Source organism: Hetaerina americana, unplaced genomic scaffold (assembly GCF_022747635.1).
Source record: "Hetaerina americana unplaced genomic scaffold, ioHetAmer1.1.p SCAF_5, whole genome shotgun sequence".
NCBI classification, from domain to species: Eukaryota; Metazoa; Arthropoda; class Insecta; order Odonata; family Calopterygidae; genus Hetaerina; species Hetaerina americana.
The window spans coordinates 11,262,501-11,280,761 of NW_027287095.1; the positions used below are offsets into that span (position 1 = coordinate 11,262,501).

At 37.4% G+C, this 18,261-nt stretch overlaps 1 protein-coding gene across 2 annotated transcripts in view; it reads left to right on the forward strand.

Annotated features, from left to right (window-relative positions):
- Nucleotides 1–579: 579 nt before the first annotated feature.
- LOC139693872 (RNA/RNP complex-1-interacting phosphatase) overlaps nt 580–18,261 on the forward strand; it is a 31,453-nt gene continuing 13,771 nt past the window's right edge. For both annotated transcript variants that reach the window (XM_071592185.1, XM_071592186.1), the window contains exons 1-7: nt 580–752; nt 865–940; nt 6,286–6,317; nt 6,403–6,490; nt 10,229–10,308; nt 13,556–13,602; nt 16,303–16,363. In XM_071592185.1, the coding sequence (XP_071448286.1) occupies nt 724–752; nt 865–940; nt 6,286–6,317; nt 6,403–6,490; nt 10,229–10,308; nt 13,556–13,602; nt 16,303–16,363 (413 nt within the window). In that variant the 5' untranslated portion in view covers nt 580–723. The remainder of the gene's footprint in view (nt 753–864; nt 941–6,285; nt 6,318–6,402; nt 6,491–10,228; nt 10,309–13,555; nt 13,603–16,302; nt 16,364–18,261) is intronic.

Below are 18,261 nucleotides of genomic sequence, written 5' to 3' on the forward strand. Positions count from 1 at the left end.
CCCACCAACGGAATCATTCTCATAGATAACCGAATAAAAAATAAGTAAATACACTAATTATGTAGCATATAAATACATATCACTAAATAAGTCAACATATGATACAAAGCCCATTAGAGTGGAACTGTGTTGGTATTACAATTTCGGAACAAACCGCTATATAACCAATTTTTCACTAATCGACATCCTCATGTATATTATATGGTTAGTGTACATACATTACTTTCGAACGTTAGTAAAGTTTAAAGTGATTCCATAACTAATTGATTGGCAAGAAGTTCATTAGGTATGAGTCTTATTACGCAACTTACTTACCATTAAACTCCCATCGAAAAATTTAATTGAGTCCCTCCTTTTTGATCAAAAGCCAAAATTCAACATTTTATAGGTTCTACGGCTGAATTCGGGAATTTTCCCTGAGAAAAGAGCACAGAAATATCATCTTCCAAGATTCAGTTTGAAATGAAAATGGATCCCTCCCTGGAAGACGCTACACAATGAGGACTTGGTTGAAAAATCCACTCACAGAGGACCGGAAACAAGGTTTAACCAACGACGGACCGTTCTAACGATATTGATTGAAGGTCTTATCGAGAGATGGGTTAAATTGTCGGTGCTCAACGTCTACAAGTCATATGCAAGATAGGGTATTGAGGTTTTTTACCAATGTGATATTGTCCGAAACAGATTTTTGCATTAACTTTATCGTTTAATTCATTCGAAATGGGAGGCAAAAAAAAGATTCCTGAGGGGTGAGTGTTTTTTCTCGCTCAAATGAGAATGTTTCTCTGCGTGACATTTAATAGCGTAGTTTCGTCGAAAAACAGATACTTGATTGTAGTTCTTTGTTTATTTATTCTTCAGATGGCTGCAATACTCACCGCTTGGGAACCCAATTCCAGGGACCGTCATTATTTGTTTTAAAGTGCCTTTAAAAGCGGTATTTATTTCATGCATGTTGAACTTAAGTACTAATAGGGGAGTGTTAGTTTTGTATGGATGCATAAACTGTTATCTGGATTCACCATGATTCGTTTATTGGTTTTGTCTGAAATCATTTCAATTTCACATCGTTTCGTAACAAGAACCTCTGACGTATTGGGGCAATGGTGCCTACGTCATGAGAATGCATTTAAGTTATCCATATGTTGCGTTGGAATCTAAAAATAACCTGCGTTGAAAGAGAACCAAAAGACTTGTTTCATTAGATGTAGGGCGCCTTGATCCATAGGATGAAACAAGCCACATTGAACCACTTCTGTAGATGGGGGGAGGGGGGTGTAATGCCAGTTTTGGTGATTCAAATTTAACCACCAATGTTCTGTCACTTTGGCCACACCAAGTAGAGAACTTTTTTCTACGTCTGCGCCATAATCGTATAATAAATACGCAAGGCAAATTATTTTGGTTCTCTCTGTCTTACTTTTAGTTATTTCATTTTACCTCCATGTCAGCATTTAAAAAAAGTAAAATAGTCGTGGGCTAGCTCTCCGTGGGTCAAGTTCAGTTAAGTAAATGGGCAGGGTGACACATTACACGAAGTTTGCAATGACACTTTTTGGAGGTTTCTTGGAAAAATATTTTGATTTGAGAAATTTTATACATTTCCAGTCGGGAGAGAACAAAATATTTTTAGTATTCCAAACAAAGTCATTATGTATGTTGTATTTCATTAGGTTGGTATTAGTATATTATAATTGCCTCAATATTTTAGTTATCTTGGTATAAAGCCAACCTTGGCTATTGAATTAGGTTACTTCGAAATGTGTTATGATCATTTTGTATTTTGTTGCCAATATTTAACGATGGTAGGAGGTTGCTAGTATTCATTAAAACCGGCTTTCATGAAGTTTTCTGTTGATTAATTTTTGAAAAATATCATAGTTAAAGGTAATCTACTTGTTAAAGTTTTGGTTGTACAGAAGCTACCTAATGGTACAGTGGTGATTCCCATGTCTCTCGTAACGAACAATCCAATATCCTATTCTTCCATTCATTAAGCCCCTTATCAACTCCGTATACTTCCTTCCTCCCTTCATTCCATCCAACATCCCTAACCCATTTCTGCCAATTCTTTCCTTGCCATTCTTCTTCAACATCCCCCCTCTATTACAGTCTTCAACATCTCATTGCCAATCAGAATGTTCTGCATTCATCTTTCCTACCTCCTTTGGATTTCTCCCATCAACCCTATCTCCTCACCCACCATGCCTAGCACTTCCTCATTCATTTTACTTTCTATTCACTTCATTTTCTCCATCCTTCTCGACTCCCACAATGCAAAAGTCTCCAATCTACACCAGTCATCCTCTTTCAATGACCATATTTCCATGCCATACATAACTATGCTCCAAATTAAAGTTTTAACTAGCCTTTACGTAACATCCTTACTCAAAAAACCTGCCGTCCTTCCTCCTTGTGAAGTCAATCCTCTTTACCTAAGGAACTCTTCTCCCTATATCCCAACTTAGACCATTTTGGTCCAAAACAATTCCAAGATATGCAAACTGAGCCACCTATTCTAGTTTTTACCTCCTATTTCAGCATTTAACTTAACCTTTATCATTATGGAAAACAACATAACATTTGTTAATTAACATTCGATGTCATTCCATGTAGGTCCTTGCCAGAAACTCTTCTTCTTCAATTAATATTTTCCCCATTTCATCTCCAATAGGGCAAAGGGATATTTCTTTCTTAAACCATGATAAGTTCCTTCACCCTGAATAGTGCCATCAATTTGCCGTTTCTCTGTAAATTCTCCATTTCCTAACATTCCTCCTTCCAAAATATTAGTTATCTGATTGATATGGGACATTGATTATGATCTCTTGAATAGGATCCTTGTCGGAGAAACCCTGCATTGAGTTTGTCAGCCAGCACCATTATGCACTGAAAGTATAAAGAAAAATGTCATAAATCTAGTAGCTCAACATTTGGCTAATCGTTTTGTGTTGAAAGAAGAATTTATTTGATCAAATAAAATTAAAAAGAAGTCATGTGTTTTGGGATATGGTTCTTTTTTGAGAAAAAGAAGAACAGGGAGATAATACCTTCATGATAAGAGGCATGTTTCAAAAGTTAAGGCTGGATGGTTATAAGTAGTGATAGGTAGCGCTGATTTCTTTGAGTATGCACATTAGTGTTAACTGGTTTGTTAGTCGCGTAATTATCTTGTAGTTATCAGTTCATTGTAGTTTGCCTTTGTGGGACAGTTTGTTTTATAATGGTCACGATAGTAACCAATTCTGTCAGTTGTGTAATCCAATTCAGTGTGTAGATATGTAACTACTCAAGGATTTAATGCTGCTGGAAATTCACTGCCAATTATGTGAAACATATAGACTACTGTGCTTGATGAGAACATCAGGAGAAAATTGTCGTTGAGTTGGGGAAGGCTGTTCAAATGTTCAGACTGAGCAGATGAATGGCAGAAACCTGCTGTGTGAACGGATGGTTTTGTTCAGTCTGAGAATCTGAAAGAGAGAGAAAATCATTACTTGATGCTTGCTGATTTTTCCTTGAAGTTTTGAAACTTTGATGGCAGTAGTGTTCAGAATCATGTTTGGTGCTCTAGGGTGACATATGTAAATTTGTGTATGCAGAGTGCTGAAAATTTTGGCAAGTGCTCACTAAACTAGAGAAGACTAGAGAATGACATCAGCATGTGGTTTTTCATCATTTTAACTGAGGAAGGCGAATGTTTTTCTCATTCCATCGCTGGTAAAGAAACATGTCTCATGGACGTATGTCAATACACCTTAAGAACTGGATTACATCTCATGGATTGATGGAAACAGAAGAGTCAAACACTTCAGTGGAAAACTGATATTAATCTCATATGGCAGCATTTTATGCAGCGGGTTTGAAGAAGCTTGTTTCTTGATGTTAAAAATGTTACGAGTGAAGTGGTGACTACATAGAAAACTAAAATTATTATGTATGTCTTTGGAACTAATAATAAATTTTTCATTTTTGCAATCATCCTCGATTTATTTATAACTGGCACTTACTATTGAGATGTACCTTGTAGGCACAGGTTTCCATGTATGGCTGAGGGAATAGCCGGAATCTCTGTTGAAATTCCGTCCTGCCATTCTAATTTCGATAAATTCCTTGATGATGTGGTCCCAGTAACCACCGGTGCAGGCAAGTTGCTTGGTCCCGTTGAAATCAATTGAGTGATCCTTCCCGATGCTGTGTGCGGCGATGGCTGATTTTTCACCTGCCCTAGTCGTAAATGTCTTTTATGTTCCTTCATCCTTGTCTCGATGGTCCGCCCTATCTGTCCAAAGTAGACATCTCCGCAGTTACTCGGGACTTGGTATATGCCCAGGGTCTTTAGGCCGATATGGAGGTGAGAAGAGAAAGGAACAGAGCACAACGACCTGGCGACCAATCAGGAAGCTCCTCCTCATTGGACCAATCAGAAGTCACCTGAACCAGAGTGCGCATGTATATAAGACGGCCAAAAACCGAGTGGCAATCATCATCCCTGAGGACGATGCATGAGTCTGGCATTGAAACGTCAGCCAACATGGAACCCCTGACCCGGTGGAAGACCCGAGAAAACTTCATCAAGCAAATACGCTAGGAAAACACCAGATGAAACTCTTCATGGTTTTCATGTCTTGGAGAAAATTTCAAAATGAATAACCACTTTGCTTAAAATAGGAATAGAATGGATGGGAGGCTAATCTGCAGCCTGTACACGTCTTAGAGTGCAACTTCAGGTGCAAGTGGGGGATGGAGAGTCTGGATGGGGCAGGTTAGGATGAGGTGTAAGGCAGGGTTGTCCATTATCACCTATGTTTTTCATTGAATATGTGGAAGAAATGATTGAAGAGGCATGGGAAGAAGTGGAGATATAAATGAAAGTCTGCTGGTAATTCATAAAATCAGTTAGGTTTGCTGATGATCAAGCTTCATCGTCAGTCAGCCAAGGGGTTGCAAGCAATGCTAAATGAATTGGAAATTCAATGATATAGATATGTAATGAGAATAATTATAAAAACAACAAAGGTAATGCAATTTTCCAGAAAGAAAAAGGGTAAGATAAACATTAAAATAGTAGGGCAAAAATTAGAGCAGGTGGAACAGTCAACGTATCTCGGAAGTGTTTTGGGCCTTGTTAGAATTGGATAAATTAGTAGGGACACAAGGAGAAGAATTGCTTTTGAAAGATAAGCTTTCACAAGGAGGAGAGCATTGATGACAGGGATATTGAGTAAGGATGGTAAGAATAGGCTCCTTAAAACAATGATATGGAACTGTGTTTAGTATGATGCAGAAACTTTGAAGCTTAAGTGTAGGTTGGACACTTTTGAAATGGGTGTGGAGAAAGAGGCAGAAGATTAAGTGGACAGAAAGGAAAACAAATGATGAAATGCTAGTTATGGGGGGATAGGAGGTGGGACTGCTTGAAGGAATCTTAAGGAGTCAGAAGAAAATGCTGAGAATGTAAAGCATGTTGATTGGCAATGGGATGTTGAAAACCGTAATAGAGGGGAGTTAGGATAATTAGGTAAACAAGGAATGGGCAGAAAATGGATAGGTATGTTGTACTGAATGAAGGAGGTATATGGAAATTAAGAAGGGCTTGTTGTACAGTAGGATGTTGAGTTGCTTTGTCTGGAGAGGCAAGACATTTATTTGGTAGTTGTGTCCATCCAAAACCTACCTTAACTGGTATTATATTACCTAAAGTAATAAATTTTCATAAGATACAGGACCAGAAAAGGGTTTCAAAGGCTTCAAATTTCATTGCAGGCATTTCAATGTATTCATGCCTAAAAACCTGCAGTGCCTTATGCTTTTGCTCATAGGTTCCATTGATGAAATTGTTGGAAATTAAGATCAAAGTAATAAAAATTTTACGAAGAATGACACTACTTGGTGTAGAATTACTTAGTATAACTAATATGAATGACATCTGCAAAATAAGATTACACCTTCTGCATGCACATGACATGTCATCAAGTGTTCTATGTCTGAAGGTATGAGCTAATTAGTAATGAGGAAAAGTCAAAGACAATTTCGTTTTTAGTTTGTTGAATATGTTTATTTTGTCAAGGTGTTACTCAAAGCCAAAATGTAGCATCAGCAAAAACTGATAAACAACAATTTAATTTATGAATTCTGCATGCAAATGTTTAAGTAAGAAACTCATTTGGGGGATGGAATTGCAAATCAGTATAATTCCATAGGCTTAAGGTGGATGGAGTGTTAGTCTCTCAATATTGTTGCTCAGGAGTTTGCCTAAATTATTGCATCATTTTATTTCAGGAATTATGCCGCAGCATACCAAATTCCGATTGGTTAGTGACCTGAAGATTGAATTTTTTCTTATCTGAACTTCTCCTTTGATTCTGACTAGATATTCATCAGAACAATTTATTGCAGGTTTACACCATCCATGCTCATGGCAAAAGTACCAAATCTTGCTGGTATAATTGATGTCACCAATACAATCCATTACTATGACAATCGGGTAAGACAGTATTATTATTTTCAGACATTTTTTATTACAAAATTCTAAGTGCTGTTCTTTTTCTGTTTTCAATATATCCCTTAGGGGTTTCTCCCAGCTAATAGAACAATATTAAATTAGACTTTTGCTTTAGTACTTTACGCCCAGTTAAGCTAAAGACATCAGAATATCACTCAAAGTGATTTGATTCCATTTTGCATTACTAGTGCGTGTAGAATAAAGCTATTCAGGTGATTGGGAATTTTTGGTCCTCGTACCCAAATTAAGATTGTGTAGATTTTTATCCCCAAGTTAAGATTTTGAAAGATCTAGAAAATAGGGTGTGTTGTTTTTGTGCGCTTGAAGTGAGTTTTAAGTTAAGAATCTTGCATTCATGGACAGGAGTAGAATAAGTTTTGGCTTGGTAATACAAGATCAGATTTTTATTGTTATGATTAACCAAGATTCTTGCTTAAAAAAATTCATTAATCCTGAATTAAAAAAAAAACAGAAAGGCTGCAGGCATAGATAGCATTGCAAGTTAAATCTTGAATTAAGTGTACATGTGAGTTACAGATGAGTCATTTTTGTGAATTGTTTAACTTAAGGTTGCAAGCTTCTTGAAGGTGAAATGTGGGAATATGCCTGGTGGTGAGGAATGCACGTATGGTTCATGTTTCTGCTTTTGTAGGTTGAAATACTTTGGGAATGCTTGGATATGAGAAAGCAGGTTCATTGTGTATTTGTCATTTCGGAAAAAATATATGGCTGGGTGAATAACTTTTGTACAGGATCAATGAAACAAATCACGTTATACCGTGAACTACTGTAGGTGTCACATCCACTCATATCCAATTGCCTTCAATAGGTGATGGTATTTTAATTTTATGAGTAATGAGTTATTTTTTTTAAATTTCTATTGCTTTTATGCATTATGTAAGCATTTAGAATTGGAGAGAGCAAATGAAATAATTTTGTATGGGAAAAGTACAAAAATTAAAATTTGGGCTTAAAATGTTGAGAGCTAATTGAATTCAACATCCAAATCTACATTAAATGAGTGTAATGTAATGAGCGAACTTGGAATATCTTTGTGTAGTGATGAAAAAGGTATACTTCAGAAACTTAAATTGAATTTTGTCCACCCATATTATTAATATCGAAAACAATTAATATAAAAAAACAATCACCGCAAGAAATATAGGATTAATATAAAGAATTATTTGGTGGAATTAGATGACAGCAGTGAACATTACTGCTCTGGTACTTCTTATTAAATGAGCAGGTATTTCATAAACTAATTGTCTGAGAAGAAATAGTTTCAATTATAAATGTAAGACTAAAATTCCTCAAAATTCGTGAACTCTCAAAGATTTCTATGATAGTATGGAAAAAAAGACAATTAAAAAAAATATCAAAATGGCCTTTCTTGAAGTGCAAAGAATTTTCCCAACTGTATGAATGAGAGTTAGCTCTAAGAGTCGTACTCTTTCAGAGCATCTATTCCATTTTTGTCCTCCTTTATCGAGCTCAATAATTTTTATCTCAATTTCTTAGTTCATCAATGCCCACCAACTACTTGTGATTCCCTGCTAAAATTTCAGCTATTTGTGAAAAGATTATTTTTGATTACCATTCAAATTGTTGGAATCAGAAAACGTGCTGTAATATCCCACAGAAATATCCCTTTCTTTGGCCAAATATTTCCTCAATTCATAAAAAAATCAATCATTGTGGCTGACACTGCTTATGCTAAAAATGTTAGAAAAACTCCTAGTTGAGTCCAGAAGTTTTCTGTACAATTTCACCTGGCAATGAAATATATCTGGTATTGTTGCAGTTAGTACTTGATTATTTTAAAACAAGCATGTTTAATGATCATTCTGTTTTATTTAGTTTAATCTCCAATTTGCCGATCTTCAGTTAGGTCTGTGATGCTAAACAGAGTGATCATTTGACAACACATATTTCCTGTCAAACATTTATGTTATTCTGTACACATTTAGCCAGTCTCCATAGCTGGCTTGTACTGACCTCTGTTTTTTTGTAACTAACACAATTGAATACATTGAATTAATAACAGAATTGAATCATGTGCATGTAGCCAAGTCCATCCTAAAAAACTGGGTAGTTCTCAATGTTGTGAGGAGTCAAGTAGTGATTTTTTTGTATATTCAGACCCTATGGGCTTCATTCCTATGAAAACAGTCTCAGAACAATTGGTCTTGATTGCTCCTGAAATTCAGCCAAATGAAGACTGGCCAAAGGGGGGGATAGAACCACACGAGCCCTCTATCTGGGCATTTATTTTGTTGGATGATGAGGTCTTTCAACAGTAATTAACAATGATTTTCTTCTTTTATCATTTATTGTTACCGGTAGGTGTGATTTTTGAGGTTCACCTGTATGTTTTTGAGTGACAGCATGAAACATTATTAATAAACTGCACATCTTATTCATAGTCATAGGTGTCTACATTAGTATAAATGAAATGGCAGCCGCAGACCCATAAGGAGGCAAAAGGGTAGCCAGGTAACTCATGGTCGCTACTATAGTTTTTGCCCAGGTGCTTATGGTGGCTAAAAGTAAACTGAGTAAGCCTAGAGGTTGACACGGCATGCCTTCATATTCGCTTGTGTTTATCTTGCTTTTGGTCAGTTCGAAATTAGACAACCAGTTGGATGCAGGATTTTATTAACTTAGGAATTGGTATTCCTATCTTGCATTAGTGATTAACGGGAAAGTTATGCACTGCAAGGTGGATGATACTCTCTGATCCACATATTCTGAGCTTTATATCATCAGTTTGACTTAGAATGAGACTAATATTAGACCAAATAAATATTTTTTTGTGCAAAAGACTAATCATAGCTTTTTTGTGGAGGTGTCTGTGGAATAGTGGGGATGACTATTTCTGTTCAGGATTCCATCTGTGCATAATTTTGTTTAACACAATGATTTTACCCACCTTCTCTTGGCTTCTTCCAGTGAAAACTGTGCACTGCTGCTTTTTCAGGCTGACTATAGCACTGGAAAAACTGTTGTGCCAAAAAACATTATGTGCGGATGAAAACCAAAACATAAAAAATATTCATCAAAAGACTACAAACCATTTTCAATCACTACTGAAGAAAATATATAATCACATATTTCAAAACTACTGGCTAATAATAGTCATTTCTCAGTTCACAAGCTTACCCAGGCATTAATTGTCTCAAAAACAAACATCCTTTTCCAACTTTATTGATGTTACCCTCTCACGGGACTATCATGGCACCAAGAGTAGGTAACATGACAAAGACACTAGGTGTCATTGGGTGCATAGGTGTGGTGAGTACAGAGTTGGATTGGTCAGGTTTTTGTGATGGGAGTACAATAACAACAAAAAAAGAAAACAAGATATGAGTAACATAAATAGTTTCAAGACATGAACACACATATTGTCATTAAAGGCCTTTTCAGAAGAATGATCACCAATGGGTGAGTGCCAAAACGTATTTCCATGCACATGAAGGGTTAATTTAATTGTAATTTGAAACTTGATTGTGTTAGTGTCACTTGCCTTGTCCAGAATTCAAGCCTGGTAAATTCTGTTTGCAAGAGGATGTTGTCACTTAGCATAACTGCCTAAGGCACTTGGTGAGGAATTGAGAAATCTAGGTTTGAATACTGATCAAGGAAAATGATTTCTGTACTGGAATATTCTTGGAAATAGAATGGAGTTTCAGTTTTAATTCTTTTTATCTTCTTTGCTGGCAGGTGATCTTGAACAATGGGATCCTTCATGAAAAGATACAATGCCCTGGACATGTTGTCCCCCCTGCCCATGTTGTGGAGTCGTAAGTATTTTCAACCCATAAAATCTGTAAATTTAGTAAATTTGTACATGAGTGTGTGTGAGTGTGAAAAAATATAGATATACACACATTCAAACACAAAAGCCTGCCAAATGGCGAACACATTTTCATTCATATGGATATAGATATAAGAAAAAGGTATAGGAACACACTTAAAGGACAAACACAGGAATTGTGGGAAAGGTGGAATCAAGTAGCTCTCAAATGCCAAAACGTTTCATTGACCGGGACTTGAACCATGGATTTTTTTATCTGTGGAGCTGATGCTCTTAAGCATTTGAGCTATTGAGGATATGTATATTACACTCAAATCTGTTGGGGGTTTATGCGACAAAGTGCCCCGATTCTTTGGCCAGGAGATAATGTTTGGGGAATTATTTCATCCACTAAAGGAGAAATTGATGAGGACACAGGAGGAAAGGATAGTAGGGAGAACAATCATGACTTCACTAGACTCTCTTTTGTCACAAAAATTAAGTATCTTCTAAATTGCTCTAACCAACCACTACTGCAGTGACGTCCTCTACATGTAAGTGTTTGGCTAGTTTTTGTGTGGCATCTTGAATTACATTGCCATAAATTCCTACTCATATAAATTGCTGCTTTACATACCTCTGAAGGATAGTTTCTGCTAGTTTTTCACCAATCACTGACCTAGTGTTGTCTGAGGCTTCCGGCGTATATTCTGGGCATTACCCTTGTGAGCGAAGAGTGAAAAATACTCAGTGAGGTTACTTGTCACACTTTTCTAGTTAATACGGATTTGACAAAATCCAGACCTCTGGCCACATATAGTCTAGATTGTTGAGGGTGTACTGTTTGTGTTTCCTTGACTCAAAGGGGATCGAGATGGTGTGGTTTCTGTCATACTGACTTCCCACCCAGTGGGCCCAGGTTTGAATTCTGGCATCGTGGAATATTTTTCAGTGGTATCTCGATCCCTACTTGAGGTGCTTTGTGGAGGGCACTTTGAGTGAGTATGCTGTTCTTTGGATGTGATGTTAAGCTGCAGACCCCTTGGTGCTTTTCATTAAGAGTAGTCTAATGCCGACACCAGATTTCTGTCCACCCTTCATCCTTTCCTCTCCATCCCTAATGGCACAAATGACCTTAGTTGTCAGTCGCCTCCCCTAAATACTACTATGAGGGCAATCCCAGAAGTACCCGACCCAACAAAGAAAATGCAAAAATTTTGGAAAAAAGTATTTATTTTTCAACATAATCTTCTTTCAGTTCTCTACACTTTTCCCAGCGATGTTCAATAAGTTCGATGCCCTTTTTATAATAAGAACTGCCTTGCTCCTCAAAATAGCCATTAACTGCCGACATCACTTCTTCACGGTTGGAAAATCTTAGACAACCAAGCCATTTTTTCAAGTTTGCAAGCAGATAATGATTTAAGGGGCTAATTCTGGCAAATAAGGTGCATGAGGTAGCAATTCAAACTTAATTCACTAAATAATGTACGGATTTGTGAGCTGGTGCATTGTCTTGATGAAACAACACTTTCTTCTTAGCCAAATGCAGTTGCTTTTGCTTGATTTCTTTGCTCAAGCGTTGTAATAAGTTCGAATAATACTCACCGTTGATAGTTTTTCCTTTTTCAAGGTAGTCAATGAAAATTATCCCATACGCATCCCAAAAAACCGACATCCTCACCTTGCCTGCAGATGAAACGGTCTTTGCCTTCTTTGGAGACAGTTCTCCCTTTTGAATCCATTGTTTTGATTGTTCTTTTGTCTCTGGTGTGAAGTAATGAACCGATGATTCATCCATGGTTGTGAAACATTGCAAAAAATCTGCTTGGTTGCTGTGAAACTTTGCTAAACACTCAATTGAAACATCTTCACTACACTGGTTTTGCTCGAGTGTGAGCAAACGGGGCACCCATCTTGCACACAGCTTTCTCATGCCCAAATTTTCAGTTAATATGCGATGTACCGCACTTTTTGAAATGCCTACTATGTCTGCTAGCTAGCTAGATCACTTTCAGTCAACGATCATCCAGTATCACTTTGTGTTTTTGCTTCTCTGTTTCTGGATTCGTCACCTCATTTGGTCGACCAATGCGATGCTCGTCTTGACAGCTTGTACGGCCTCGTTAAAACTCTGCCACCCTATATTTTACTGTTCTAAATGAAGGAGCAGACTCACCCAGAATAGAATCCAGCTCAGCTTTTATATTGGTTGGGCTGAGACCTTTCAAATAAAAGTATTGTATCACATAACGATGACCAATTTTCTCCATTTTCATAAATTCACTGACAACGTTCATTATTGATGGCTGCCAAACAAATACTAAACAACATCTTCAAACTTGAAACTTATGCTTTATAGATTGCATACTTTCTAATACAGTGATATTTTTCAAATAACTACGACCGTCTCTAGGTCAGGCTGGGTGCTTCCGGGACCGCCCTTGTACTACTACTTGACCAGGACTTGAGCCATGGACCTTACTCGGACTATGCTCCACCGTTGAACTACACTCATGCCAATGTATGAGTGCTGACCCTTTTATCCTTACCTCTTGTGTGCTCACCCACATCTTTGTTGGTGGATGAAACAGCTCCCAAGCACCTTCTCTTGGCCAAAGAATCAGCATTCTTGGTTGCATAAGCCTTCAGAGGATTCCAGTGGTAAATACGTTCCCTGGATAACTTAATTGTTAGAGCATCGGGCCAGCAAATCAAATGTCTGTGGTTGAAGCCCCTGCCAAGGAGACTTTTTCTGCCTATTGTCCACATCCTTCTAAACTAAATGTGTGTTCATCCTTTTTAAGTGTTTCTGTCCCTTTTCTATGTACTTGTATATATCTGTATGAATATATTTATAGCTTTGGTGGGTTTTTGTGTTTGATTGTGTGTCTATTGAGCAACATTACATGATTACTTGTGTGCATACTGTACGGTAAATATTTTTCATACTTTTGAAAAGAGGATGACTGAGAGCACAATAATGATTTTAATGCATATTATTTTATCACCCTGTTTTGTATTTGGAACATTTCATTTATATTTACTCCAATTTTCTAGTATTAGGGTAAATGCTACGCAGATAATTTTTATATTATTTAAATTTTCTTTTTGAGTCCTTTTTGGAAGTCCTTGGAAAGTTGAAGGGTTTGATTTTTGGGATTGAAATGGAATTTGTGTAATGTTTTGTGGCATGTTGTGTCACCTCAGCATGAGATAATCTCAGACCCTGTTTGTGTTTATTCCCATTGCAGATTCCAAAAGGTGATGCAGAGGATGTGGACCACAGCTGAGTCTGGAGGTAATTTAGTATAGCATTTAGGTGACTCTGGGGTGAGTGTTCCCTTCTTTATGCCTAGACTGGAGCATTGAATTTGTGCTCTAAGTCACCCCATGCAATCCTTCCCCTTCGCATCCCCTCCCTTTGTTATCGTTGGCTGCTCGAGCAAGTGCTGAGTTGGAGGGGGGCGGTGAAGGGGGGGAAGGTTAATTTTTCAATGAAAGGGAACTTTCTTTTTGGTGTTTGCCAATCATGAAAATTCTACTCAATCTTCACTTTGATTCAGACTAAATGAAATAATCTTTTTTCTGAATTATTGCGATGGCTAAATGTACCACGAACTCCCCATCAGATTCTTTCACAATGATATTTAGCGCCCTATAAATGTCAAATACTTATTTTTCCTCCCATCCAACGAATCGGGAATACTTTGAAAAATAATTTTGCAAGAAATGTAAGTGATAGTGCTCAAAATAAGAAGAGATAAATGCAGCCACATGCTGTGTGATGCAATCTGGTGATATTGTGAAGGTTCTGGTTCCAGGTCTTTACAGCCAAGAGATAACAGATGGAGAGGGAGAGTAGACCCTTCTTATCCAGAATAATGTTAGTAGAGGCTAATCTTGAGTGCTCAGGCAAGATAAGACAAGAGGAGAAGAAAAGATATTAAAATGTTCTGTTTAGAAACAATTTTTAATCACATTAAGTACTAGACAACGGATAAGAAACAGTTGGCAAATGTACATAGAGTGACTTCAGTACATGAACAGTCCTTAGTAACACCATAACAAGGAACTGAGAAGTAATTGATACCTAAGCATTGACAATTAGGAAAGAGATTACACTTTAGGAAGATTAAATGTAATGAAAAAATAGGTGTGCCCTATATTTTAAGGATGGCATTTAATCCATGGATTAACTCAGGCTGACTCATTATTGCAGTATTACCTGCATAGTAAACTACCACATTTCCCGATTATGTTTAATCAGGCAAATGGGGCAATGCAAGCATGAGCCCCAAAAACAAGAAAATAAATAGAAACTAATCCGGATTCACAACTAAATCAAATCAATTCCTAAATTATGATACACTTAACCATTTAAGTCCCCAAGTCTCTGTGAGTGATGCTGACGACTTTATCGCATCCCATGTGAATGCTGAGAGGCATACAATGGGCCGAACGACTGAAACCTGAATAAAGGAGCACAAGAGGCATATCAGACTTAGCTACCCCAAAAAATTGGTCATTGCAGAGCACAGCCTTACCAAGGACCATTGCATTCTCTTTGACAACGCTTAGTAAATTAGTAGAGAAACAGTTACTGGGACTGTTTGACCAAGGAGGCAATATAAATCCACCTCGGTGGAAGAAACTTCAACTGAGAGAGGGGATATGCCCTCAGCTATTTGTGGGAACCCACCATGAATCTTCATCAGCGGTGGATCTTGGCAAGTAAACTCTAGCATCTGCCCGAGTTGGGGGAGGGAGGGGGTGGGAAAGGTACCCATCAAGTTGGGGCTGAGGACCATCACCTATCTATTAAGTGGAAATTGCAAAGATTGAGCTGAGGGAGAGAGGGGAAGTCATGGCCGTGATGTTTCATGACATATTGTTTTACACACAAGTATATATTCATACATACAGTTAATCTATGTTATCTGTCTTGGGTGTCTCAATCCTAACTTTGATTAGAATTTGTAAAAACTGACAAACCCATGCATTTATTTCAATATTTTCTGAAAGTTTTCAATTTTGGAAGTGTTTAAATATGTTTTCACAGTCATATTTCCTTTGCAATCATTGTGCGTACTTACAATATCCCTCTCAGTTCCCGCCTTGCTGTGTAAATAATCTTGAGAATCAGAAGACAGGATAAAGCAAGAATGCATTCTATCTTATCATTTGTTAAAAGGGTCAATTTTATGTGTATAGTTATTTTCAATTATAAAGGAGTTAGGTGGGATCGGGATGGTTTGGTGGCTAACATACAGGCTTCCCTCTGTGAGGGCCCGGGTTCGAATCCTGAAGGCAGCGGATATTTTTCAGTGGTATCCTGATCTCTAGTTAAGGTGCTTTGTGAGTACGACATCCGTCAGATGAGACATTAAACTGCCGACCCCTTGGTGACTTTCGACAAGAGTAGGCTAATGCTGACGCCACGTTTCTCTCCACCCTTCCTTCCCCATCCATCCCTAATGGCACAAATGACCTTAGCTGTTGGTCGCCTTCCCTTAAAAAAAAGGGAGTTAGAGTCACATTGTTTCCCAAAATGTTGATTGATTGACTTCCATCATTTCTGGTGTTCTGGGAAATTTAAAAAAAAATTGGAACTGAATTTACATCTTTGTATAAAAAAATAGTTCAGGAATACCCTATTAATATTGAATGAAATAATTAAAGCTTTATTAATTAAAAAAAAAACTTTTAGAAGAAGTTTTGATGTTTGTATTTTTTAAATATGTTATAATTATGAGTTGTTAATGAGCGTTTCATTAAGGCCCATGATATTTTACCCATGCCATTTTTACGTGTGATTTTTGGACAACCATTGTCTATGTGATTGCTGTTGGTGGTGGTGAGTCACTCCATCAATCATCTAGCATACCATGAGTTTCAAAATTTTCATTTCTACGTGAAGTCAATGTTTAAGAAGATGGGTAAAAATTTAATTTTAAAGAATAATTTAGACACTGAAATGCATTCATTTTATCATATTTAGGAAAATTGGTTGGTGTTCACTGCACTCATGGAATAAACAGGACTGGATACCTTGTGTGCAGGTGAGAAATGATTATATGACATTTCATTCAGGGAATTTAGTTGAATGATGCTGCATACTCTGTAGACCTATTGTGTCACAAGTGGAACAATGAAAATGGATGTTGTCCCCTATCTCCTATCTCCCATTTGTTTGTTTGAATGTATTCTATGTTCTGAAATGCTTTGGTTTTCTCATTGGTAATAATACAGTGGAATCTTCATGCTACAAGCAAAATGGTGTATAATGACAATCTCAATATATTTTGTAATGCCAAGATACTGTTTATTGCCTTTTGGTGTGCTTGTAAAATATTTGGTAATAGATGTAAACACTTATATTACAACTACAGTGGTCACTCTGGAAGTACTCTTCAGATGCCATTTTCTTTTAGAACTTCTCCTATTCTGACCCATAATTTGAGGTTAGCAAAGGGCATACTCAGTGTTATTATCCCTTGCCACATTGAACCACTCCTAACCATTTTCGCAGCATTCCTTCAATATTAGCGTGGTATGGTCCATTTACCATCAGGACCTAACTTTTGACCATATTTTTTAAGCATGGAGAACCACTTCAGCTTCCAATAAACCAATTTTTAGTCATTATTGTTCTAAGTATGTGTTAATACAAACTATCTCTGTGAAATAATTTTTGTGTACCAGATCTTCCTGGAAGACCGTAGGCAGCAGGGGTAAAGGAAGTGCCCCTGGAGTTGATTTGAGGTCATTAAGGGTAGAGCTCACCTTATACAAAATTCTATGAGGTGCGTGAAATTGAAAGTGAAGGGACAGTTCCGTAAATATAGTTTTGCATCAAATATTATTTCTGGAAAAGTTATGAAAATTTAGTCACTCCTTTTTCCACACTCTTGGCACATCTTATCTTAATACAAACATCTTTTGATCATAATCCTAATACGCCCATGCAGTTGGTGTTTTCATGCAAAAGTTTTTTCATTTATATGCAATGTAGCAGCTGTTGTGAGTATCATTCCATCTTGTAGTTATTCCACCTCGTGAGTCTTCAGCAAACACGGTTTCTCTGCAATCATAAGTGGTTGGAGACTTGTGTGGGAGGGTCATGTGCATTGGGTGATGCTTGCATGATTGCATGGGTGTGATCCTGCAGAGGGTTCCCAAGGGGATGACAGATTGCATGTTGACTGCCAGTGCATTATTCTTTGCCCCCCAGCGAAATGGAGTGACTCCTTAAATTCCAGGAGCCCAACTATGTAAAGGACTATTAGCTTAATGTAGGGGCCCAGGTATGTCTGCCTCAGTTTCCGCAGCAAAACGTAATGTGCACTTGGTCTATTTTTCTGTATTCTTTTCATCCATGCTCTTTTCAAATAGGGCTCTAACCTCTAGCAAGTGTGATAGGTGTGAGATAATTGAGGGTATTATATTCTCGGGGACTGTCAACAGTGTTAAAGCATTGGTTTCTGGTGGCAGACCTGTGGATTGTAGTAATAAGTAAACTGCAGCTCCTATATTAGCCCAAGCACTTTCAATTTTCATTAGAAATATCCAACTAGTAGGTTTATTTGTGTTTCTCATGAGGAAGGTTTATGTTTAGCTCTCTTTATTTTGAGATTGAAGGCATCTGCCTTAAGCAACAAAGCAGATACATCTGGGACTGCACTTGCTTTCTCTTTTGTAAGATGTTAAAAGCGGTTGGTGGAGGGCATATCTGGAACTACTCTTGTTTAATATAGGTACTCCAGGTTAACCGACAAACCCTTACCACCTAGATTTCTCAGGAATTGGACACATTGGTGATGAGTAATTTCACATGAAGACTTGAATAGGTGGTCATCATTTGCCTTTTCTCCTCTGAGTGTTTTGCTACACCTTGACTTTTGACACATTGACAAAGAAAGATGTCGGACAGTGTTGAAATCATGAAAGTTTCCATGAG